The sequence below is a fragment of the Pezoporus occidentalis genome, unplaced genomic scaffold, assembly GCF_034315485.1.
Source record: "Pezoporus occidentalis ecotype Australia unplaced genomic scaffold, CSIRO_AGI_Poc_V1 ctg225, whole genome shotgun sequence".
NCBI lineage: Eukaryota > Metazoa > Chordata > Aves > Psittaciformes > Psittacidae > Pezoporus > Pezoporus occidentalis.
The window spans coordinates 836,842-861,756 of NW_026914128.1; the positions used below are offsets into that span (position 1 = coordinate 836,842).

Genomic DNA, 24,915 nt, shown 5'->3' on the forward strand with positions numbered 1-24,915 from the left:
ATCCAGCAGGGCATAATTTGTTCGCACTGACAGGAAATGCATGCATTCCTGAACTGTCTTTGTGTAAGATGTAACTTGTGAAAGCCATTACCTTATTTGTTCTGTAACTGAATGAGGTTGTTGAGATTAGACATTTCAAAGAAGTTAGGCTCCGAAATAGACTGCTCAGGGCCCAGTCAGCACAAAAGAGGTTTCATGCTTCACAGAATGTGGAAATGAGGTAGGAATGAGGGGGACTTGCCTTTTAGGTGATAGAAATTGTGTTCCAAATGCAGGAAGGAAAACGTGATCTGTTATCCATCCTCTTCCCATAATGATTCTGTCCTTGCCAGCACTCTTTGTGAAGCGAAATTGCCTCCTGTACATTTAATAACAGCTAGATAGAAATCACCAGGTACTTTGACAGAAGGTGGGTATTAAGAAGACAGGACCTCTGCTCAGTGACGTGGTAGGGAGATCACATGCGTGGATGGCCACACAAGCTGTTTGGTGGGCAAGGATGACATCCATGTGACTTGTACTTGAAGAAAGTGGTGACATTAATAGGCATAGCCATAAATGCTGAATTTCTCCTGCAGTCTCGGGGTGTGAAGTCCTGCATGGGTGGTCTGGTAGTTGTTGCATGGGAATGTGAACAAAGGCTGCTTCCCCGCTCCACCGGTGCTGGCCATTAGACTGAACTCTCCGTGTGGGCTTTGAGTGATGAATGCGTTCGTGTTTCACTTTGGAAATAAAGGGGATGTTCCATTTCTTCTGCAGAGAAGGCTGTAGCAATACGCTTGAGGTAAAGGTTATATCTTTTTCTGTGAAAACATAACTTCCTGGAAGGCATCTGTCCTAAATAACCGAAATCTGTGTTTCATTAGCATAAAATATCTATTTTAATATTTAAAAGTGGCTGCTTTGGTTCTTATCCTGGCTGCTGCCTTTAATTAAAAGCCTTCAAAGTGTAAATAAAAGGCATAGAAAAAGCAACAAACCAGTAGTAATGATACTCAACAGCACAGGCCTTCTGTTCCTTTTGACTTAAAACCAGTTAGCTTTAATATTTACCATTAACTCCTCCTCTGGTTATTGGTAAATATAAACTCTTTTCTCTCTTTTTGTTGTGGCTTTTTTTGTGTGTGTGTTTTGGGTTTTGTTTTTTTTTTTGCTGTGATTTATCAGCTTCTCCTCAGCACACAGCAAAAACTCAGTGAGCAGCTCAACTTGGGGAGTGGTGGTTTCTGTGTAATCGCACTGACCACGGTGCCCTGGTTGTGCAAGGAGAGGTTTTGCCAGCCTCCAGAGGTGTCTGTGTTAGACTGGAAAGCTTTTTTTGGTTCCAGATGCTATTGATTGTTTCAGGGTGTATTGCATAGTATCAATTAACAGGACCCAGAAAGCCTGCTATGGAGATAGATGATGATACCTTCTGTCTTTCAATGCATGCTTCAGTGAAATGAGCAAACAAAAGGGAGCGCAGTGGGCTTATATTAAGTCTTACCTCTTGCTGTTTTAATAATGTTATTGCCATAGAAATGCCTGCATGTTCAGGTTTGTTTTTTTTCCCAACAGTATTAGAAATTTGTTGTAAAGAAGCAGTATAAATATGTTTAAGATACACAGTAATTGACAGCATTCAAGTAAATGTCACTTAGGCTTGTGCAAATAGGTATTTAGATTGGCATATTTAAAATCAGTCTTCCTGCCTACGTGAGTTGAGACTATTAAAGCAATAAATTGAGAATATATAACAATATATTGTTAATTAAAAGGCAGAAATTTGTTGTTAACAAAATAGCAATTATTGGCTCTTAAGTAACGCAGCGCGATGTGGAAATGGCACTTCTTTATGCCTGTATAGGGGAGCGGGGGAAGATTACAAGTTAATATTCGATTTAATGCTTATAAGAGTAATAAACAAAACCACTGTTAGCATTTCTTAAAGAAGTCTTATGTTGGCTTGGGTCTTGATTTTTGGCTAATGCAGCATAAGCTTCCCTTTCATTTTACTATGGATGCGTGTCCAGCAAGAGTCTGCTGCAGCTGATAGTGTTGAGGGAGGCTGTCGTTTTAGACTGCTGCTGCTTCTCCCAAGTCCTCCTTTTATCTCTCCAGAAATGCTGGGGTTTGTGCCCTGGTACCTTGCCATTGCTATTAACTCGTCTGAGTGTCAGTCACTTGCGGCTGAGAGAGATGTAGTTGTATGCATGAACCCTTGTGTAAGGCATAGAAAGAAGTACAGTTGCACTGCTTAAGCATTGCCTATTGTAACTGGATAGATGGAAGATCTTGTAGTTGTTTGTGTCTTTTATTGTAGGAGGAAGACTTTTTCTGGCTGGTTTTAGAAAAGCGTTTTTCCACTGTATTTTCAAACAGCAAATCTGTCACGCCATAGAATGCAGTGAAAAATGCCAGAAAGCCTTTTTCCTTCACAGTACTTCAGGGAGGTTTTGTGTAACTAAATGCGCACTAATGCTTTTAACTACTCTGAGCTGTGGTTGTGTAGTATACACAGAAGACAGGATTGCTTGGGCCTCTGCTCAGTCTTTCCATTGCTGCTGAAAATAAAGTCAACATGAAATATTGAAGTGGTTCTCATCAGTGGAGACAGTCTCCTCTGAATGGGAAGATTCCACCTACAGAAAATCACGACGTTGCAAAGTGTTTCGTGGATCCCATTGGAGCTGATGGGAAGATTTGGGTGTGACTGTAAAGTGCTTTGTAGGTATTTTGGATCTGATCTTTAAATTGCAGTGTCTAAAATTATTCCGAGCAATTACTTTCACCCACAAAGCCACTTAACTGTGAGCAGTGGTACATCCGAGTAGCTGAGTTTTGCATCAGGCTATTGTTTTGGCAGGGTGAGTAATGATAATTTTCCTTATGCTATTTGGAAACATCAGGTAGAGGTATTTTACATGAGTAGAATCTCTTGTCAGCTGGCAGACATTGCGTTACTTTCACATGTACCAGAACCAGAATATCCACAGGATATGTGTCACTGATGAGGGACAGAAATCACTCTGTGCCTGTTGATACCATTTTCGTAACTTGTGGGCAGAAATACAAGACCCAGTTGTTCACTGCTGAAGGGACTTTAATCAGCAGCCCTGATCCTCCTTCTCTCTTCCTCTGCTCAGACCTTTAATGCTGTATTTCAGGCTGAGATGTCCTGATGCCTTCAAGAGGAGGATAAGTTGCAGAAGGAGCGTATGAGCAGCTTAGGCAGTTTCTGCTGTAGGTGCATCGATTTCTCCACAGTCATAAACTTCTGTGCATCCTGTCAGTACTGAAGTTGCATTTATGGTAATTTACCCACATCACATCACCAAAATGCCTTGTTAGCGATGTTGTCTGACCACTCCTGTTTGAAGTGGAGCAATCCCCTTCACTAGCACTTCATTGGCCCTAAGGGGAGAAACATCCTGTGTTCTGGATGCTGGAGAAGTGCAAATAACAGATGTTGCCTTGCACATAGTCAGTTGCTTTAAGAACTCATTTATAAACGAAGCGCCCAGCTGGAGCCAGTGTCAGTGAAGTTCAGGCATGGCTTTTTACGTTCCCTGAGGTATTACAAAACTTGTCAGATAGAGCTGAAAACCCAAAGTTTTGCTTCCTTTTGTGTTGAACACCAAGACAGGTTCTAGGTAATCTCTGCTGCCCTTGAGCTGCGTTGGAGGTTGCATTGGTGGGCAGACCTTTTGTAAAGCGCGGCTTCTTGAATGCACAATGTCTGCCATTTTGATTGGAAGCAAGAGCTTTCTTCCTTAGTCACCTTAACTGAAAGCAGAGTTTTCCAGAGGCTTGGCTGGGCTGTGTTCATGCATAAGCGCTGGTCAGAGCCCTGCCAAATCGGGAGGTAATTATTTTCTGGAAGAAATCAGTGTCTCTGTTCTAAAGTCTGAATATTTGGGTGTGAGAGTCTGTAAGATTTCATATTGTGTCACAGCAGCACCTTCGTTAGTAGGCTGTGCTAGATCCTAGAATCTTTTGACTAAGTCTACTTATTAAACAGGTCTTCCCCTAGGCTTTTGTTTATGGACATACTCAGGTCTTCCTAAAAGATGCTTGGCAACTTAGATGATATTTCAGTATCTACAGTAGCAATGACAGCTAAGGAAAAGAAATCGGAGGACGTTTGTATCGCATGAAGCTATTGTATATATAGCAGATCTTTATTTCTTCGCAGGGTTTTACGAACAGCTTATCAATATGGTACTACCCTGGAGTTAACAACTGTGGGCATTGCATGAAGAGTGTCTGTAAAGTATTCTTCAAAATGTGCTGTTTAACAGCCTCGGGAGACGTTCAGCTGTTCCTCCAGTCCCTTTAGGGAGATGCTCTCGCTCAGCTGTGAGGGTGACGATCATGGCTAAGCACAGTTTTTATAGATTTGGCGTAGAAAGCTGTGCCAAAAGCACAGCACCTCTGAGTAAGAGCCAGGATTTTATTGCTGTAGTATCTGAATATAAGAAGTGTGGATTTCTGGTTGTTCACATTGATCTTTCTGGGGGTGACTGGAAATGCTGTGTAATGTGTCTTCTCCGTATTTCGAGAGAGAAGCAGCCCCATCCTTTTTGCTTAACCTGATCATTCTGCTGAAGTTGAGGATTCCTCATAGGAAATGTGCTTGTGCTTTTGGGGATAGGTTAGCTGGGGTTTTATTCTGAGTAGCTCAGCTTATAAACAGAATGAGTCCTTGTCTCAAGAGTTACTCGGGTGGTTGTACCTGCATGGATGCAGTCTCTGGGTTTTCTCGGGACCATTAAGGTACTGAAATGTTCTTCACTGGAATGTCAAAAACTGAACAGACTTGTAACAGCAAAACCAACTTCACTGTGAAGATAAAAATCAAGCAGATTAGAGAGTTCTTCTCTTGCTTTATAACAGTGCCAAGTATATTCAGGTATGCAGTATTTAATTGTTATACTACCAGTTTAAACCATGCCTGGTGGCCTAAACGTAGCTTGATCTATGATGATTTCTGTGCAGAAAGAGGATAAGGGGGCTGGGAGGGAAGCTGACAACTAAAATAATTGGTGGCTTTACATAGGTTTTTACATCATAGAGCCTTTATTAATGGGAAGTTACTGATATTTGTATTTATTTTGTTTTGTTTTCATTTTTAATTGGATTTATAAAGGATGAAGACTTGTACAAGTGGAAATTAGATACAGGGATTGCGGAATATTGGATTGAAGTTTTGAAGTAGTTTGAGATGTTTAAAATGCCTTGTCTTTGTTTCTGTCAGTGATTAAACTGTACCTGCAGACTGGTTAAGGTGACTCTTCAGAATGAAAGAGAAACAACAGTTTGAGAGTGTAATTACAGTTGTTTCAGGAAAGGATGTGCAGCTCCTCTTTGTCATGTCCTTGGAATCTTTTTAATACTATTTCCAACAATAGCAAAACTGCTGGAGAATCCTTTGCATAAGTGATGCCAGTTCGGACCCCCATAAGAGCCATCATTTGGGACCAGGGCAAGAATAACCCATTGTAGTTACTATCCCTTTATCTCACTTGCAGAATTGAGACTCTGCACATCCAATTCGTGCTGAACTGAGGACATTTTAACCAGAACTGCATGTAGCGTTGCTAAATGTCTCTTCCTTAAGAAGTCTGTGCACTGTAGCTCATGTCTTACCCAGAATTTTGAGGAAATCTGTGAGATTCCTCATGGCACTGTCTTGCATCTTGTAGATCAGCAGTGAATTTCCTTGCATTTTCTTAACTGGCTGGGAGGATGTTTAGTTCCTGAAGTTGTACTGCTTCCAGAAAGAGCACGGCTTTAATATGGCAACTATTGCATTTTAAAGCCAAAGAGGTTGAGATTTCTGGTCTTTGGGGGGTAGGGGGGAGCAAATGTAGTTTAATTTAAACAGCAGGGTAAAATCAATGTTCGCTATTGGCCTAGTGGTGATTCCTCAGCGATTTTATATCAATATAATGGTGTGTTCAGTTGACTCCTGATTTATCATATAGGAGGGAATAATTCAGATTTGCAGTTGTTACATTTCTCCATAGATTTTGTCAGTTTAAAACTAAGAGTCCATCTCCAAATCCTCAGAGAAAGGATTGCCATGTTTTACAGAGCTTTTTCAAACGGGAGTCAGACTGGAAGTATGCTGGTGCTGTTTGTATTCCTTGTCCACGCAGAGCTAATCCCCCATGTTAAATGATGCCATTTGTTAAAAGCAGACTGAAAAAATCCACTTCTTCAAACATGAATTACGAATTATTGCCATTTTTTGTATTGTCCTGCAGAAGAGGATAATTGCCCAAAACAGATGAGTGCAGTTCACAGCATACCAGGGTGTGCTGTGTGCTTTCAGGACCAGTGATGATTCTCACACTTGTTTAATGAGAAATCGTTTCACTTTCTGCATTTCTGATCCATTCATTGTCGTAGCTGACGTGCAGCATCGTAGCCTTCAGGTAGAGCATCAGAAAATAGGGGGTTTATGGATAAAGACAACACTCTAATCCACTGTGGTTCTTTTGTTTTCCAGAATCATCCAGCCATACAACAAGAACAATAATGGTAAGTATAAAGGAGATTATAGGTTCTCCTATAATCTCTCTATAGATGGGGGTTTTCCTTTGGAAACAGAATGGATATGGTAGTATCCTAAGCCAGTGGCATGATTTTTTACAAAGTCCAGTATCACTATAGACAAGATGAGTCTGCCACCTCACTGGAGAAAAATGGGAGGTTGAATAGCTCAAGTAGCAGTGCTGTCAGTTTGAGTAGGTGAAAAACCCAGGTTTGTGAGTGCTGTTTGATGATGTCAAATTAATGTTGATAAAACCTCTTGCATTCTGTGTGTATTGCATGCCAGAGCACATTCAGTGATGAGAACAACAGCTGAGTGATTTCCTGGGAGGCCAGGCTTTGACTGTACCTGGAGTTTGATAGTTCAGGTTCTGGAAGGAGGGAAGCGTTTAACCAGACAGATCCATCTTCGGGAAAGAGATGGAAAAATTCTGTGTGTAAAAATGTCATGAACTTAGTGTCTCTCTTGGGTTTTTATAGGGTTTTACCAATCTCTGTCTCAGACTCCTCATAAAAGCTAGATAAAGACTGAACAACAATTCACATAAAGCAGACCTTTCTCTGACTCGGAATGGTTCATGTAGATACTTGGAAAGAGGGCTCTCTGCTTTGGGAAGAAGACCTTTTTCTGAGGCAGGTTTTGAACTTTCAGACTGAAACCCAACAAACTATGGTGTGAGCTTGTTGGTTCTCATTCCTACAGTTTTCAGGGGGTTCCTTCAAGTTTGTGACCTCTTCTGTATGTGCAGCATTTGCTGGACACGCACATTCCCTCACAGATACTTGACTCAACGGAGAACAAAGGGTAGATACAGTTCATTGGGTTTAACATCAATAGTCATTAATGATCCAGTGCAAACAGACAATAAAAAGGTAATGACTACAGGTGGCGAAAGTTCTCTTCACATCAAAACGTGCCAAACTTTAAAGGGTTAAGAGAAAGGTGTTTAAATAACATGAATTCTTGAGGTTCCTGTGCTGTGAACCTCTCCAGATCTCTCTGCTGACAGCTCAGACCACTCAGACTAATTTTCTGCAGTCAGTGTGCAGTAATTGTCCATTGCACTTTATTTAAGTGCAAGCAAAAAGTAAGTATTCTGCTTAGTATGAAAAGGTTATAACACTGTGCCCACTCTTCTGTGCAATTAAAGCATAACTGAATGTGTAATGGAAAATCCCTTACTCTCCAATGAGGAGGTGGAGTGTGTTAGTAAAGCCAGAAAATACACTATTCCTTACATTAGAAACAGTATGAGACTATCTACTCAGTACAGGCAAAATGAAGCAGTGCTGCTGAGATCCATTTGCGAGTGACTACTGCAGTAAGGAATAACTCTGAAACAAAGCCCCCTTCTTCTGACTGATGATGGTTAGTACAACAGATAAAAAGTCAAAGCAGAATCTTCAGTCAGTCAGAACATGAGAGGTGTAGCAGCAAATCTCTACACTGTCCGGGATACTTTGGTGTCAGAAAAAAAGGCATTTGTCTCACCAAGGCGAAGTATTTGAACTCCTTTAAAGAGCGTTTATAGGTGTGGGAGTAACCTAAGTAAGGCATTAAATCTGACCTTGTCTCTGGAGAGTCCGGTTTCTGTTAAAACTAAAGCCAATGAGGAGCAGACTGTACTTCCCCAAGGAGAAAGAAGTGCAGTTTTTCTGAGGCCATTACCAGAATTCTCCTGTATTTAAATCCAGTGACACCTCCCTGGGTTTTGCGTCGGTTTCTTGTTCAGAAACCTAAAATCTAGAAATATGTTTAAGGCTCTGCTTGGGGGCAGGAGAGGGAGGGTTCTAACTATAAAAAATGATCTCCTGTGATGCTGTGCTCAGCTCCCCTGGTTAGTCTTTCATTACTAATTTGCTGAAGTATACAAGTAAGTATTTACTTTCAGATGCTGCTTTTACAGGGAAGGTTTATTCAGAGGTTAGGTAGCTTTTATGTCACTTCCGTAAAATACAGAGGCCGTAGACATCGTTGTATTTTAGCCCAGATGCTTTGGAAAGTCAGTTGTCTGGTTTATGTGTGTTGGATTGTTCTTTTCCCCTTGCATAGACAAGTCCTTGACTTGGATCTTCAGCGTTACATCTCTTCTGGGCGTTTTGTCAAACATAAATGATAGCAAATCAGGAGGTTCCAAAGCGATGCTTGTGCTGGCCACTTCATTTCTTCTGTATGATCTGTTGCTTGGAAGTATTTTGCTTTTAAACAGCCTTCAGGTCTCTTAAAAGAAATCCTATACCCACAGTGAAGGTGTGCCTCCATTCTGGCATCTGCAGCACTTGCAGCTCCGTGCCGTGCGGAGACCATGCCTTGCAGCTTCTGCATTCCTCAAATCTCTATGAATTTACTAAACCTGGCCCAAACCTTCATGCTTAGTAGAGGTATAATACTAATGCCTTTGCAAATAAGGACGCTTTAGGTGCGGCAAAACAGAGTCAGTGCCTGATTTGACATAATTCAGTATAATCAGGTCAGTGCAAAATGCATTCACAACCAATCAATATGGTTCAATCATCTGAGCAGGCCCCATTTCTTCTAGTGATTTTTCTTGCTCTCCATGTAATGAGCTGCTTTTGGTTTGATTTTGTTGTTTAAAGATGCAGCAAAAGCTTTAGATTTGCTCCTTGAAGGCAGTGGGGATGTTTTTCCTTTTTGAAAGGGCAGGGAAAAATGAAAGAGATCATAAGTTTGGGGCCACTTAGGGATTTGTGATAGTCCAGTTAAACATTCTTTCAGGCGCAGCATAAGCATTCACCATTAGTGTTAACACTCTGAACACCTACTGGTGTTATGTCTGTATTTCAGAGCTGGATTTGCATTTCAGAATCCTTAGTGGCTCTCAGTGCTGAGCACTTCTATGCCGGTGCAAGCTGATAGAGGCAGGAACCTCAGCTGTGACTTGCGAGCTGAGTCCTGTTCCTGAACTTGTACAAGATTCCTCTCCTCGACTTTCCAACATGCTTCATCACATCCTAGTGCTTGACATTTTCCAGGGAGCTAGTGAGGACAGGAGGTTGACCCTCCATAATGAAGATGCAGTAAGTTGCCACTTTAATGCAGGGTGTTTGTGGAGTATCTTTGTAGGTGTCTTGGGAATAGTATCCACACTTTGTGGGACTGGTAGCTGCCACTGCAGCACACATCGTGTGTCTGGTGATGCTGTACAGCTCATTTCTGTTTCCCTGACCCTGCAAAGCCTTATGCTTAGTATTTAAAGACCTGGATTTAGAGTGAAGCGACTGATGGAATTAGTAACTCTGTGCTGCTGCTTCCAGAAGGTTTGACAGAGAAACGCATTCTTGTGTAGCTTCTTCACGAGAGGGACTGCTGCATACATGGAACATTGGAGGCATCTAGGTTGCCCACTGGGAAATGAATGCGTATGGAAAACCCATGCCCCTGCCAGGTGAGTTTCGATGAGCAGCACTCACAAGCAGCCCTCAGAAGCTGAGCTGTGTTCCAGCCTGAGAGAAGTCCCTGAGAATGGCTGCCCCCAGAGAAGGGTTTTAGCAGGGGTCAGGTGAAGCTGCAAGGCACTGTAGCAAACGGTTTTCCCATGAGCTCCTCCTCACTGAAGGCTTTGGAAGCCTCAGAGCTTGCTGAGGATGTGCCTGCAGCATGGAGACCTCCTGTTCAGCAGGTGAAACTCTTCCTAGGGAGAACTCTGTGCTGACTTACATACTTGTGTTCTTTGTAGGATGTAACACTGCCTGAACCAGAGCTCCCTTAGCCTGATGAGATTTTTCTTTCACCATTAGTTGCTGGACTCTTAACACCTATTGGTGTTATGTCTGCATTTCAAAGCTGGATTTCTTTTCAGGATCATCAGTGGCTCTCAGTGAATGAATGAATGTTCAGCCACTTCTACGCCGGTACAACTTGAGAAGCTTAGAGACAGCTTTCCTTATGATGTCTTCTGGGCCTGGGACAGTTTAGAGGCACAAGAGATCTCAATGAACATACCTGGGTTGAGAGGAGGAAAAATCTGGGAGAAAAGAGGCACCTGGGATTTGTCCAACGTGCAGTTGGTAAACGCTGGGTAGAGCTCCTGCTGCTTGGGTGCAGGTCCTGCTCTGTGATTTGCCACTGGTGATGCAGGCTCTTAATACCAGTGGTTTTGCTGTAAAACCACAGCACGGCTTACTGGTGATGTCCACAGGCAACAGTCAAAGCGGAGCTGCTCATTGCAGTGTTGGGACGAATCCGTTGGAGCCTTCTGCGTGCAGGGCTTTTTTAAGAGCAGGCCTTCTGTGGTAGCACAGGTGTAGTGTTCCTGAGGCTTTCCTGACCTTCTTGGCATAACTGTGTGCTAGACAGGGGGAAATCTAAAATCATCATCCTCCTCCTCACTGACCAAAGTACATCGAGCAAGTACTTTGTGTGAAAGCTCATTTTGCCCTTGGCGTTGAGGACAGTGGCACTGAATGCCCCTTTTTGTACACAACGATAAATGCATTTTTTAGAGGAGCTAATGAACCGATTTGCTACTCAAGAAGCATCAATAGTTTTAATTACCTAGAAATGAAAGCTGATGTGGTCCCTAGCACAGACTGGAGAGCACTGGTCTTCTTTGCTCTTGCCCTGAAGTAAAATGCCATTAATTTCTTCAAACAGCTTGAAAGGACCAGGGGAGAAGGGAAAGAAAAGAAGAAATCCTAACCAGTATGATGCAACGCAACGTAGACTATACCGTGACCCTTGCACCATTTGCTCTAATGCTGTCTCTTGCCTGGAATAAGAGTTATGGTCTAGTAAAAGCAGACAAAATAGAAGGTCAGAACTAGTATTGACATCTGCCTCTGTCAGGGGAAAAGGTCTTCCGCAAAAGCACATACTTTTCCCAGCAGGCTTTACTGTTCTTCAGCATTTATGCCATAGAAAATACGTTTTTTTGTACCTTGTTCATTTCCTGAACGTTTTTGGCCTGTGCATGGTATCCTGAGTGAAGGAAGCATTCAGTGGTGTATTAGGAAGCAGCCTGGCAAGAGGTACACCGTTGTATTTGATAACATAAACCCATTTCTGACTGGGGAAGCAGCAAAAGATTGCCATTCGAGCCCTTAAATGTTCCCCTGTAACGTATGGCACTGGCAGTTGCCAGATAAAAATAATGTGTGAAATCTGATGTATGGCAGTGTTCAACATGCATGAAGTTTTACTCCTTGAGCATTATCCACTTTGTACACCAAGAGATCCCCAGGGAAATAACCTGTATGAGTGTGTAGTTTCATCCAGGCTCTGTATTTGATCCTAAATTTATTCTGACAACTGGGTTTCTTCTAGTAGCACGGTCTTTAGTTTTTCCTCTCCGCCAAAGCCCAATACAAACCAATATGTGAAAACCAAACTGCAGTCTGGACACTGAATGAAGAAATGGGAAAAGTATTTATAGAGGGACCGCAAAGGTAGATTTACAGCCCTATGTGCAACAGCAACTAACTTCACCTATAAACCTTGTTTGTCTCTAAGACAAAGGAAAATAGATTAGCTCAAAGAAAGAGTTATATATGACTTAAATTGTGTCTTGTTTTTGTCTAAGGAATCACAGAGGAGATGGTTCAGTCACTTGCACTAAAGTAATGAACACTGGAATTTTTCATCAAAGGCAGCATAAAATTTGTCCTCCTGGCTGAAGAAAACTGGATTGGGATGGGTTGAAAGTTGTGGCGTAATGTGAGTGTGATGGCTTGAATAGGAGTGTAAGAATTATACAAAAGAAATGAGGCCCTTGATTATTAGTTTGGGCTGTCCTGGTTTTACGGCATCATCTAAGAGGTGAGGTTTGTGTTCTGTTCTGCTGGGCTTTGTGGATCTCCAGCCCCTTCCTTACTCGCTGACCGTGGAATTGGTCCCCTCATTAGAGGCTACCCCCAGCAATGTGCAGCCCTGTGTGCATTTCAGGAATATGGCAAAATGCTGTCACTGACGTGGAATGCCAGTGTTTTCAGCAGGAAAATAGCACCTCTCCCTAAGAAAACGTGATGTTGAACCCTTGTGGGAGAAAGTGAGCCAACTTCCATCTCTGTATAATGTCTGTATAGTATCTGTTCCAGACAGTGATATCAGTCCTGCTGCTAATCGGTTATGTGGGAAACAGGGTTTGAATTTCCAGATTAATATATTTGTCATGGGCTGTTCTTCCAAAATGTTGTCTATATATGATACAGAAAACGTTACTTTTGCTCTCTCCTTTTCATGTATCAGAAGGCAGCTTTCCTCATTAGGCCTGAGTACTTACTGCAGTTATTCCAGGTAAAGGTTTAGTGGAAAATGAATGCATCGCTTGGTGTTTAATGTTATCTGTTTTAAAACGAATGCAGACAGATAGCAGTAGGTGCTAATGGATAATGATGGGTGGGTAAACCTAAGAGCCATGGCACCAGTAAGGTGATCGATAGAGACCTTTGTTACCCTGCTGCTGTTTAGGTGAGCAGCAGGACCAAACCCTTTGTCTTATTCAGTGACTTGTATATGAAAAGAAAATCAGGCAGAGTAAGGACCTGTGAAATGAGAAGTATGGATTTTTTTAAGTTAGATTAACGCCATACTTCATGAACAAAACAAGTCTCATTTCTCACTGTTTGGGATGCTGTTTTTTTCTTGCTCAGAAAGTATGAATTGTTTCCTAAAATCAATGGTTTTCTGTTGAGGAGCTGTTTAGTTCATGGCATTGATTCAGGCCTCGATTTCTCTCTGTGCAAAATGGCATTAGCAGTAGTTAGTTTAGTCTTTAAAGGGCTCTGAGACCTGTGGCTAAAGCACGTCGATGTGCACAGGGTGTTAGCTGACCCTTAGGTACTGGTTGAGGAAGACTAGCTCGTTTTTGAGAAGGGTGCTGTGTGTAGGGTGCCCTTTACAGGAGAATTAGTTAACAGAATTATGCTTATTCTCAGGCAAATATCTTTCCCTTTTACTATGATTTCAGCATGCTGCTCCCCATGTTCATATGACTAATGGTAAGGCCTTGCAAGCCAGTGCAAGTGCCGTTAAGACAAGCACCATTCCAGTGATCAAGAGACAGAGGCAAAATTGGCTTGATGCTTCAGATGGTGGTTTCTTTATAGCTACAGAAGAGACCAGGTAAGAGAATAAAATCTAAGCAGGGAATGAGGCTTCACTTCATACATGTTATTGATCCACTATTTGAATAACACCTTTTGACATTATTGTTTGAGGTTTTGTTACAGTGAAGAGCAATGTTATGGCAAAAGATACACCCAACTTTTGCATCGCTTGCGTACTAATATGATCAGTATTTCACTAATGGGACTTAGCCAGGGCTACTTCTCTGTGGCAAAGATCAGAACTTTTTAATTGTTATTAAATTGCAGTTCACATACAATGAAGAATAAGGCACCTCTGATCATTCAGCAAAATGTAAATTCGTCCACAATGTAGGTTGTGCTCTGAAGTATTCGCACACAACAGGGAAATGAACAGCAGGTAGCATCTTTCCCTATGATTTCCTTTAAAAGCAACTAAGATGCTCATCTTTTTCAGTCTCTCATTTACCTAGATTAATTGGTAAAATCTAATGAGTTTTTGCTTTGCTGATTAGAGCTTGGTATCAAGGAAGAGTCACTAGTTTTCTGTAGGCTCCTCTGTTCTGTTCTTCCCCTGCTAAGATCTGGCCATTCCCCACTTTAATTCAGACTAAGACAAGAAGCTCTAATCTGCTTCTGTAAGCTGTGGTTGCTGGTCCTGTTATTTAAAACCCTTTAAAAGCCTGCTTAAGTAAGAGGTTGATTATGGCAAGTGACATCAGACTGCTCCTCACTTCTGTGATTTCAGAAGCCTGAAAAAGCTGGTAGTTGAGCAAAAATGTAAATAATAAAATGGAGGAAGAGAAAGAACAGACGTAGAAGTAGAGCTAACCAAGGAAAATGTGCTGCCTGTTTAGTCCTGTTCGTGGTAGGCTCAGCTAGATGAGTTAAAAGACTAGTAGGTGACAATTTGGTGGCTATTTCGAGGTCAGTTCAATATGGCACTCCATTTTGCTTTGGATGTGACAGTTCAGAGAGCATTCAGGTAGGAGGATGATGAGCTTTTAGGCTTCTGGTATCAAGCCCGGAGCGATAGCATTCACTGTCCTCAGCTGGTCTGGCTGCTGGTCTCCTCCACATCGTTAGAAGTTGATGTTAATGATTTAAAATCTCATGGGGAGAGATTAACTCCCTGCACTCTTACTCCAAGATTAATTAGAAGAGACGGTGTAGCCCGTTCTCCTCTCAGCTCTCACTTGCCTGCAGCCTTCGTAGCTCGAAGTGGAAAGCGCTCCCTGCGTCTGCTGCTGGAAGGCACTGATGCCCCTCCTTCTGGGGAAGAAGGAGGAAGAGGGAACAGGCACTAGTCCCTGGCAGCCAGCCTGACCTGTGATAGGAGTTTGTGTAGCTGAGCATGGCCGTGACAGAGTTGAGTGCAATGTAAGTGTGATGGGAAGAGATACTGAGGGAGGAGACGTTTGTGAGGAGGCAGCACACAGTTTATCCCGTCCTGCCTCGAGATGAGGGAGGGGAAGAGGAATCAAAAGATCAATTGCCAGCTTGCAGTGTTGGGTGTTTAAATCTGTTCTGAACAATGATCACCCCATTTGAGTCAAGGGAACAACTTGTTCTTCAGGGCACTTGTTCCGTGCTGCGTCAGGATCCAGGCTGTTTTATCATGTGTATGTGCTCACTAAAAATGCATGGAAGACAGACACATGTTAATTACAGCAAAAGGGGAAAGATTTGGAGGTATAATTACAGCCTGCAGAAGGGGTAGCTGGTTTTCAGTGTAAGGTTTTGTTTCCAGCAGTCCACAACAATTTTCCCTTCTCCAGCCTAAGACGTTTTTGGTTTTGCAGTGAATTAATGTTTAAGATGCGTATTTCCATAAAAACATCAAGCAGGGAGCGCAGAGGGTACATTTTCTCAGACATTTAGCTAAAAATTACACTGCAAGAATCGGTTGATATTATCTGAGGAAAAAAATGTAATATTCTTGCTGCTGAACTACATGAAGTGCCTATTTCGATGCTAACCAAGCCAAAGATGCATATGAGCATTCTAAATTATCCATCCCTAGATAAGGTGAATATATCTAGTTATGCCTATAGCTCTATTTGGGAAGATACTTTTAAAGAAATCAGCATTACCTTTCCCCCATCCAAACTTAAACAGCGGTCGCATTTCCGCAACGTTTATTATGAGCTACCTAATTGCTCACAGATTTGAGACCGTTGTAGCAATGGACGTGGAGGGAGCTAAATATTCAGAGCAGTGAAAATCATTGTGGAAAGCGTGTGTCATGTAAGCTCTCCGAGGTAACCCTTGGAGTTCCCGTGGGATTTTTAGGGCCCTGTCCTTCACTCAGGCCATAGCTCAACAGTGCCTGCAGGTATTCTTATAGGGTAGTGTGAGCATGTATGTACCATTGAAACAGAAAGGCTGGCGTTCACATCTAAGCTCAGCCTACCTTCAGGGTAGAACAGGAGTGTGTTTTATCTCCATTGTGATGTGCATCCTCATACGTTTCAGCTTGGGTTTGAAGCTGCAGCTGTTTGAGCGCGGTTCCCTGCCCTGCTGGGTATCGGTGCCTGCACATCTGGGGAGAAATGCCAGCATAATTCCTGTTGTATGCTGAGGCTTCTGCAGAGCCCAGCCCATGGCCAGGCTGGGGAAGGGACAGCGTGAGTCTGCACCTGCCTGCATGTTAGTGCCCTGAATGAATCACCCGTATGACTTTCTCAATTAATCTGTATCTCTGTCCATCTCAAGAGCCCCTTCCTGACTACCTGGGAGCCTGCTCAGTGCTCACAGTGAGTTTTGCCGGTAACTATAGATGCCCTCAGTTCTGCTCTTTCATCACGTCATAGGTTTATGTTGAGCTTTGCTGGAGTGAACATTCTTGTGTTTTCTTTATTCTTACCCTTTTTGAAGGGAAAAGGAGTTCTCATTGCCCGCTGTGAAATAACTTGCTCATGGTTTTATTCTGCAGTGCAGATCTGGAAAAGTCATGCTATAAAGAGCCTTACATTTATCACTGCTCATCAAGGAAGTCTCCGTACTTGTTTTTAATAAACCTAGATGTTATTTCCTGGCATTAAGTGCATGCTTGAGGATCAACCAGAAGTCTCATAACTGTAAAATAATTTGATTCAGGAAACTGTGCTGAATCACCTTTGCTGTAAAGGAGCTTTCTGGGTTTTATTCCCCTTCTGTTGACAAGCTGTGATGTGGATTCTGTTGTAGGCCCTGTTAGAAATTAACGTGGAAAACTACTGTGTTGTGTAAAATCAAATTCTTATACCGAAGCACCATTCTGCGAGGTAGAGAATAATGGGGAAAAATGGACAGTTCATATTATGGTCCCCAGAAGTTTAATGAAAATGTAATATATCAGCTTAATGTCTGGTTTGTTATCTAAGACATAATCCGTGGATCAGATCAGGACTCTGGCTGTTGGATGTCAAGGGAAGTGTATCTGTTGATTAAAACCGTTCTTACCAGTTCTCAGTACGCAGTGTGCATGCAGTTCCTATCCGCATTCTCCGTCCGTATCAGAATGCACGTGCATGCTGATGATCTGACCTGTGTAGGGACAGCCAAAGCACTAGAAAATGAGAATTTCTTTCAGCATTTGCAGTTCAAGAAATGTGTGGACGTGTTTGGCTGGGTGGGTTATAGCAGCAGATTCCATATGCTTCCCCTTCATGGGCCAAAAAGCATATTTGTACGTAGAACTGCAGATGAATGACTCGATGCTTGTTTCCTTTCAGTGCTGAAGCAGTTAGAAACCTTCTCAGGGTAACTGCAACTCCATTGGGAATGAGTTAACTGCAAGTGGTGAAATTGGAACGTGATCTTTAGCTGTTACCAGCAGACATTGCTTCCTTTTTGCTGATAAAATGGTTTGAGAGGGTGCACACAGCGCTGGCCCTCTGTATCGCAGCCGTGTCAGGGTAAACCCTCACCCGCACCTTTAAAAGCACATTGAAAACTTGGGTGAAGCAGACTTCTGTGAGGAGTTGTGAACAACCAGCCCTTGACCCTTCTGCCTCCCACATGTGTTTTAATCGGTGCTTAGACAAGGTCAGGCACAGTGTTTGAGTTATCACTTGTAGCGTGTTGCTGGGAGAAAAAGGAAGAGTAAGCCTGCAGTGCTCAGGTGCAGGTCTGCGTAAGGGTTCAGTGCTGATTTCTCTGCTTTTTCTTCCTCTTCACACCTGCAGTTCATATCCCAGAGGTGTTCACAGCAATTTTTATTCTTTCTTTTTCAGCTTTCTTTTTTCTTTGTGCACCAGAAGAAGTATTTTTAATGTATGTGTGCAGGGATGACCTCTGCTTTTCATAAAGATGAGGCAGTTTTCTTTGGGATCCTGGTTTTGAACGTTACCATACTTGGATCCAGGGCACAGTGCATTTTCATGTCTTACCTGCATGGCCTTTAGCCCCTGACCCTGTAACCAGCTGCACGGAGATGCCTGGCTGCATCCCTGCAGCGTCAGCTGCAAGCCTGAGATACACTACATATGACCCTCTAACCCCAAAAAGTCAGTCTCTAAGCATCTCATTTTCTGGTTGCTTTACTTCTGCTGTATTATACAGTTGTCCTGCATTGTGAAAAGCAGGAATTACAGAATGTATCCCTTAGAATTACATCTAATCCTCGCTGATAGGGTTTCACATACCTTATTGATTGGCTGCAGCTGAGTACAGGTGAGCTGACAGCCATGAGCAGTCCCTGGGAGAGTGCTGCATAGGGGGTATTTTGGGAACTGTCCTTGCTGTACTTCAGGAGCTGTCCTGTTTAGCTCACCGCTGTTCACAGTGGTTACAGTGTTCATGAGTTTCTGTGAGCTGTTATTTTGACTTTATTTAGTGTGGACTCTACATGCCCTGTATGAATGCTGCACGCTGTTCGCACCTCACAAATGGTACTGCTCTGAGCAATAGCCGAGGTACTGTGGTACAGAATTGCAACCAGCAGGGGTGAAACTAGGTCATAATCCCTTGCCATTTGCTTCTCATTGAGCACTTTTCATGGGCCTACAGATATTTTCTTTCACTGTTTATCTACGTGAGTTTTTCCTCTGACTCCTTTTACAATGCCCATTAAGTCAAAGTAACGCTACTGTGATAATACAGCGGTTTGGTTTTAAAAGCAGGATCATTCCATGAAGCTAAAATCAACTCATTTGAAGAATGTGATTTATTTTGTTTTTTTTTTTTTAACTTACAGAAGGAATAGTAGATGTATCCATGGAACACATGTACGCAAGGAAGGACAAAGTTGTGCCATTAGTTAGAGCTGGTAGGTTTGAAGGGCATATGGTATTATCAGTTTTGCTTTCTCAGTCTTCAGGACAAATGAAACACAGCCATTCTGGCTTGGAGCTACGTACTAATCTCACAGTTTAAGATGAAGTTTCAATGACATTGTAGTAAGGTACTCGCCCTATTTAAAGCTACGTGGAGAGATGTTGCAGTGGTTGGAGTGCTTACGTAGGACTTGGGAAAGCACGGTTTAGTTCCATGGTCCCTCCCAGACTTCCCATGAGAGCTCAGGCAGGTCTTCCAAGTTCAGATCCCCAAGCATTTGGATGCTTGATTCCTCAGATGAAAGCTAACACGGTGCCTGAATACTTTGCTGAAGAGCTGGAGGCAGTTGTGAATGTGCCCCCTGTTCGTTGCCTGAGGAATGAGATGAAGAGTACCATGTTCTTTTCAGGGCTGTTGCACAAGAGGCAGGTCAGAAGCCTCGCAGGGGATCTTCTCTCACCTTTACTGGTGATGACATCTCCCCCTCAGGAGCCCAGAGGCTGTTGACTGTCGTGAGTTCCAGAGGGTGTTTCCACTGGTTAGCAGCTGAGAACTAATGGGTGCACAGCTTCGGTGTTGGCCATGGGGAGACAGAGGCGAAGAGCAGATGGTTGCAGACGACCTGGTTACTGCTGCCTGAAAAGGCACACCGCAGCACCTTGGGAACTGATCTTCTCTGAGCCTACCCTGTTGAGAGCAGAAAGTCAGATGTGCTGCCTCTTGATGGTGGCTTAGATACCAAAGTGCCTTTCGCAGTTGCAGCTTAGGTAGGAGCCTGGCTGTGGCTAATTCACGTGGCTCAGCTAAAGAGCAGTGGCACATTTAGAGGTGTTACTCAAGCCCTTGCCAACTGCTCTGCTGCCTTTGGCCAGAGCTATTTCACCCTCAGGCAGTAGCTGCAGAAGCTTGGGCATAATAATAAGTGCATTAAGGACTGCCTTAAACGCAGGTGTTGGCAGAGAAGCTCCTGTATAAGTACTCAAGTTTTCCATAAGCCTCATTCCAGACCCAATTCACAAAGCTCTTAGTTGCGTGCCTGACTCCCACTGAGTGCAGCCTGTCAGCCAGAGTACATCACACAGTGATGCACCGTACACGTCAGATGTTAAACTGGGATCTCGTGCAGCTCTTTTAACCTGTTCCCTTACAGTTCTTCACAGGTTTTTAATGTCCTGAAGTCTGATTGTCCATTTCAAAAGGTTTTCCGTCAGACGCTGTCTTTTGTGTTTGTGTAGAGGATTTGATGGAGCTGAACCCAATCCTCTTCACAGCATGTTTTAACTAAAGGTTTTAGGGCTTAGCTTTTTGTGAGCCTGCTGCTCAGCTTTTTCCTAAATCCACATCCCCAGTGGGAATGTGTCATCTTGTAATACGTGATCATCTTCTATTGTGGGAATTAAAACCAATTTGGTTTTGAACAAGAAGAAATTTTTCTGTAAGGTAACATCTTGGTATGGGAAGCCAGTGTCTCTTTTGTAGCCTTGGGAAACATACAGAATAACAACAAGAACGCTAACTTGTCAAACCAACACAGTTTCCTGCGTATTTAAGTATCATAGAAAAGATAAAGGCAAGATTAATTACAAGATTGTAACCTATAGGAGGGCGAGGGTGACACTAGTTCCACCATTGCTATGCCTAAACCATAGAGGTTTATCACATTAAATCTTGGCTGTTGGCGACTGTAATCCTCAAACACTGCACAGTCTCAGTCTTGAGAGATCTTTTCCCCTTTCTACAATCTCTGTGCCATGTGAGCAATAGTAGCTAGTAGAAGCTGGACACAGGGTTAAGAATTACTTCATCCGAAAGCAGAGAAATACGCAGCAATAATGTACGTGTAGATGGAGACACTGGGGGAATCCTGTGGTGAGCACACTGTTGCTGAAATTAAATAGCAAAGATGGTAAAACCGTATTGTGGTGACTATGGTCAAAAATGTAATGTCAGTGATCCTCAGTCTTAAAGTTCACCCAGATCTGCCCACTAACTGATAAGTTGTCCTGTACCGGATTCTTCATTTGGCATTACAGAGAGAGGACTTAATTCTCAACTAGTCTGTATTTCAGTGAATGTATTTAGTAATTCATTTGTATTCCTTTCCTCTGATTGTTTGATGGGGGGTTGGGGTTTGTTGTTTGGTTGGGGTATTTTAGCTCACTAAAATCTTTTAGAGATGACCCTCTGGCATCAATGTAAGTAAGGCTGTGGAAAAACAAATGTTAGCTGGTTTCTGTTGTGAAGCTTGCAGGAGTAACACATAGGCATTTTAAATGTGAAACACCACATTGATGCCAGTCACAGAGGTAACTATCTGTTCTTGTGAAACATGTAAGGAGGGTGGCTGGCTGCTTTCCTTACTTGTGCTATGGATGCAGGCTAAAACACGTACCTGACAAAACACAGTACAGGTGTTGTTCTAGTGGAAAAAGCAGAGATGTGCACTTTAAAATCCTCTGTTTCTTGGTGTGAGACAAGTAATTTAACCTCTGAGTAGCTCCACGTTTCTGTCTGTAAACTTGAAGAGTGTTGATGTATGCCTGCTCCTAGGGATTAAGCACGCCTATGAGGTACCGACATGAGAAGCGATGGCCGTAGGAGTGGAGAGGGCAGACTTCTGATCCCTGATCTGCATCAGAGCTTCTGTGTTTAGTGTAAGTGCTGATTATGCAAGAGATGATGGTGTGGAGCGGAGCCCAGGGGACAGTTTTGTGAGGGCACGTTTGCTCTCCAACTCCTTCTGGTAAGACTGATTAAATCTGATTTTCAGCCCTTCCTTAATAGCAAGTAGCCAGAATGCCAAGAAGCTCCTCCAGAGATGCTCTGTTGGTGCATAGATTGTTCCAGGAAAAGTATATGCATAATTGATAAGGAGGAAAAATATTGCCTTTTTATTTCTTTGGAGCCTCAGGTAACACTCTAAACTGTAATAACTGTAAGCACAATGTCCTGGCCAGAATCCTCAGATGAAATTCTATCCCGGAGTGATTCTACACTCAAGATAAAATTCTATCAAACAAGGTAAAGAAAGAAATGAAAATACCAATCAAAAGCTGCACCAAACGCTGCGTTGAAGCAGTGTTCCTAATACGTAAACCACTGAAATAATTGAGATTGGTGTGTCCAAGTTGGCAACAGCAACAGAAATCTTCCCCCTGCGGAGCAAGTAATAGAAAGTTTTCTGTTATCTCGGACTTAAATAAGTGTATTTAGTGAACACAACATTTCTGACCATTTCCAACACAGAATTTAATGTTGCTGGGGAAACAGCGCTTAATGCTTGGAGCCCAAGGCCAGGAACAGAGGAGGTATATTGTGAGCATCCTTATGAAGTCTGGAATAACGCTGGAATTGTGAATTAACGCTCAAGCTGTTTGGGGAGCGGTTGAAAGCAGCTCTGTGTTCCAGTCTTGGCCAGCTTTCCAGTTTCTTGCCTGTCTCGGGACAAAACACGTGCTGCCATGTGGATGTCACCAAAATCTGGGAGATGAGCTCTCCAACCAGAGTGGCAGGTTAGATAGTGACATGACTCGATTGCAGTACTGGGTGCATGGGGGATTGCAGTTCACAGCTGGCACACCTTTATTATATACATATGCACCATAATGCTGTGAAATGCCCACCCAATTCTCATTACTCATTGCACATGGCAATGCGGGTAGGTAAGGCTGCAGTGCAGGTACCGTGAGTTGGAGGAATGGTCTCTGGGGTCATCTGGGGAGAAATACCCCCATTTACTTAATCCTTTTCTGGCAATCCATTAGTTAAGGACATTGGAATGTGTTTAGTTTCCCAATTAACTGGGTGTTCTTGCTTGGGCTAATTTATGACCCTGAGAGGCTCCTCGAGCTGCTTCCTTTTGCAGCCATTTAGCTGTTTCTCAGGCGTTATCAACAGGAGGAAGGCCTGCATTGGTTTAAAAGAAGACCTCTGGTCCTCTTATTGCATGCCTTCCTTGGGTCCTTGTAGCCTTGTCCATGACGATGTCCCTATACACAGTGAAATGCTTCTGTAATTCATTATCATGGGCAGTATTTTCATCTAATAGTGGATGATGTTTAATCAACATACAGAGTGGCCATCCTTCTGCAGAGGAACTGGATGGTAATGAAGATCCCTGTGAGTTCAGTATAGAGTCCTGCAGGGCAGGAGTTCACCCACGATCTGCTGAGGTAGTTGGAAACAACAGGGGGGTCGCCCTGATACCTTGAGGTGTCTGTGCCTGTGAGCTGTAGAAGCTCCTTGCTTTCCCAGGGTGCCTGAAGCAGCTCTTTAACAGAGCAGTCCTCATGCCTTGCAGCCTGTGAAGTGGCTGGTAGCTAAGGAGAGGCTAATGAATTTCAGATAAGGCGCAGGGCAGCTCTCCCATAGCTCAGGTTACAAGCCCGGTGAAGCCTGAGCCGTTGTTTTGTTTTAAGGAGCGTTAATAATTTACTTCTTATCCATTCCAGTGAGCTCTCTTTGTTAGGACTTACTGGTTCTAATTCACGTTACGAAGCTGGATGCTGTGCTGAAACACCATCAACCCAAAGACAGGTGTTTCTCCCTTCTTCAAGGGGAAAACTGCCTGAGGAGCACGCCTCTGTGGCTGCCTCTGCCATAGGCACTGCTGTGAGGGCAAGCCGTAGAATCACAGAGTATCTCCAGTTGGAAGGGATCCATAAGGATCACTGAGTCCAACGCCAAGCTCGTGTTGCACCACGTTTGTCCCTGCCATCCGCAGGGTGTAGCTTTTGTCTCTTGGTGGTAAATACCAAGCTCACAGAGGAGCTAGGAGGATAATTTCGCTGCTGATTGCTAAGATTTACATTTAGCCATCATGTGATGACTGCTGTACGACAGCATCTATTTATAATGTTTCTCAGGGGTTAAAAGTTTTTCAGCATTCAACTGAAAGATGAGTAGTAGTGCTGAGAATGAGACGCTGCGCTTCTTAACTCCTTCTCTCCTTGCATCCAAAACCTCCTTAAAATATTGATGAAATGTGCCATTCTGGGGGGAATGAGAGCATGGAAAAACCTGTGGAATGAGGTGATTTTTTTTCTAAGAGCCGTGCCAATTGTTTGCAGCAAAACTGGGTGTAAATAATCTCAATAATGGGTCAGGTTCCTGTTGTTCTGGGCTCCTAAAAATGCACACAAAGAGATGGTTTCTGCTCCGAGCACATTTAAAGTCAGCACTAGGCAGAAAGAGACGTGTGCCATGCAAGAGGTCAGGCACGGCACAGTCACTGAAGTCTGTGCTTTAAACACTTGGTGTGGGTTTGTCCTCTCAGGAAAGAAAACACTCCAAAGGCATTATTTGTTGCTTTATATATGTACATGGTAGCTGTAACCTGTTGCTCTGAAACACAAAAACATCAGAGGTGCCCTCAAGGTGGTGCAGTGCCTGAAAACGCTATATTAAGCTGTTCAGGAAGGTCTGACAGAGTCATTTGTAACTGGTGTGTCTGTAAATTGTTGTTCATAGAGAACAGTTTTGCTCCCTAAATATCAATGCCGAATCGGAAGGTAAACACCAGCAAAGGAAAATATTCCCTTGCTAGGAACAAAGAATAAGAGAAGCTCTTACAACATTTAAGATCTGTTGGCATGTCTTCAGCAGCACCTCTTTGAGCCTGTACTGCTCTGCCTGACATCTGTATGAGTTTTATAATACAGCCAGGCAGCCCATGGCAGCGGCTTTCTGGTACCCAGTGCTTATTAAACCACTTCTGATTCGTATTAGAAGTGAATATTTCACCAAGGTGCTTATTTTTAGAAGGTGTATCACTGTCAACCCTTTTCTGCCTTTCAGATCTGTTTCTCCCAGTGCCTGTCATTTTGGGGTTAGATGGAAACTTCAGTGGCATGTGGATGCGCTTCTCCTTTGCACACAGGTAGAAATGTAGGAGGTGCTGTGAGTCAAGCAGTCTGTCTGTAACCTCTCAGGTTCTTAGGGATGTGGGCCTGCAGTTCTGTCTCAGCAGGCAGCGTTGCACATTTTGGCCTTTCACTTTGCTTAAAAGCCCACTGAGATGGATCGGATCCCATCAGCCTCCTAAGGTAGTGCCCCTCCTGTAACTCAACTCACTGG

At 43.2% G+C, this 24,915-nt stretch overlaps 1 protein-coding gene across 6 annotated transcripts in view; it reads left to right on the forward strand.

The window, feature by feature from the left end:
- The window catches only part of MTA3 (metastasis associated 1 family member 3), a 122,868-nt gene that overhangs the window by 90,076 nt on the left and 7,877 nt on the right, over window positions 1-24,915 (forward strand). For 2 of the 6 annotated variants that reach the window (XM_062620928.1, XM_062620930.1), the window contains exons 17-18: window positions 6,494-6,525; window positions 13,464-13,618. The exons of 1 other annotated variant lie outside the window; for it this stretch is intronic. In XM_062620928.1, coding sequence (XP_062476912.1) covers window positions 6,494-6,525; window positions 13,464-13,618 — 187 coding nt within the window. Of the gene's footprint in view, window positions 1-6,493; window positions 6,526-13,463; window positions 13,619-17,297; window positions 17,326-24,915 lie in introns of all 6 variants that reach the window. 3 more of the 6 variants (XM_062620931.1, XM_062620933.1, XM_062620929.1) reach the window with 2 other exon arrangements.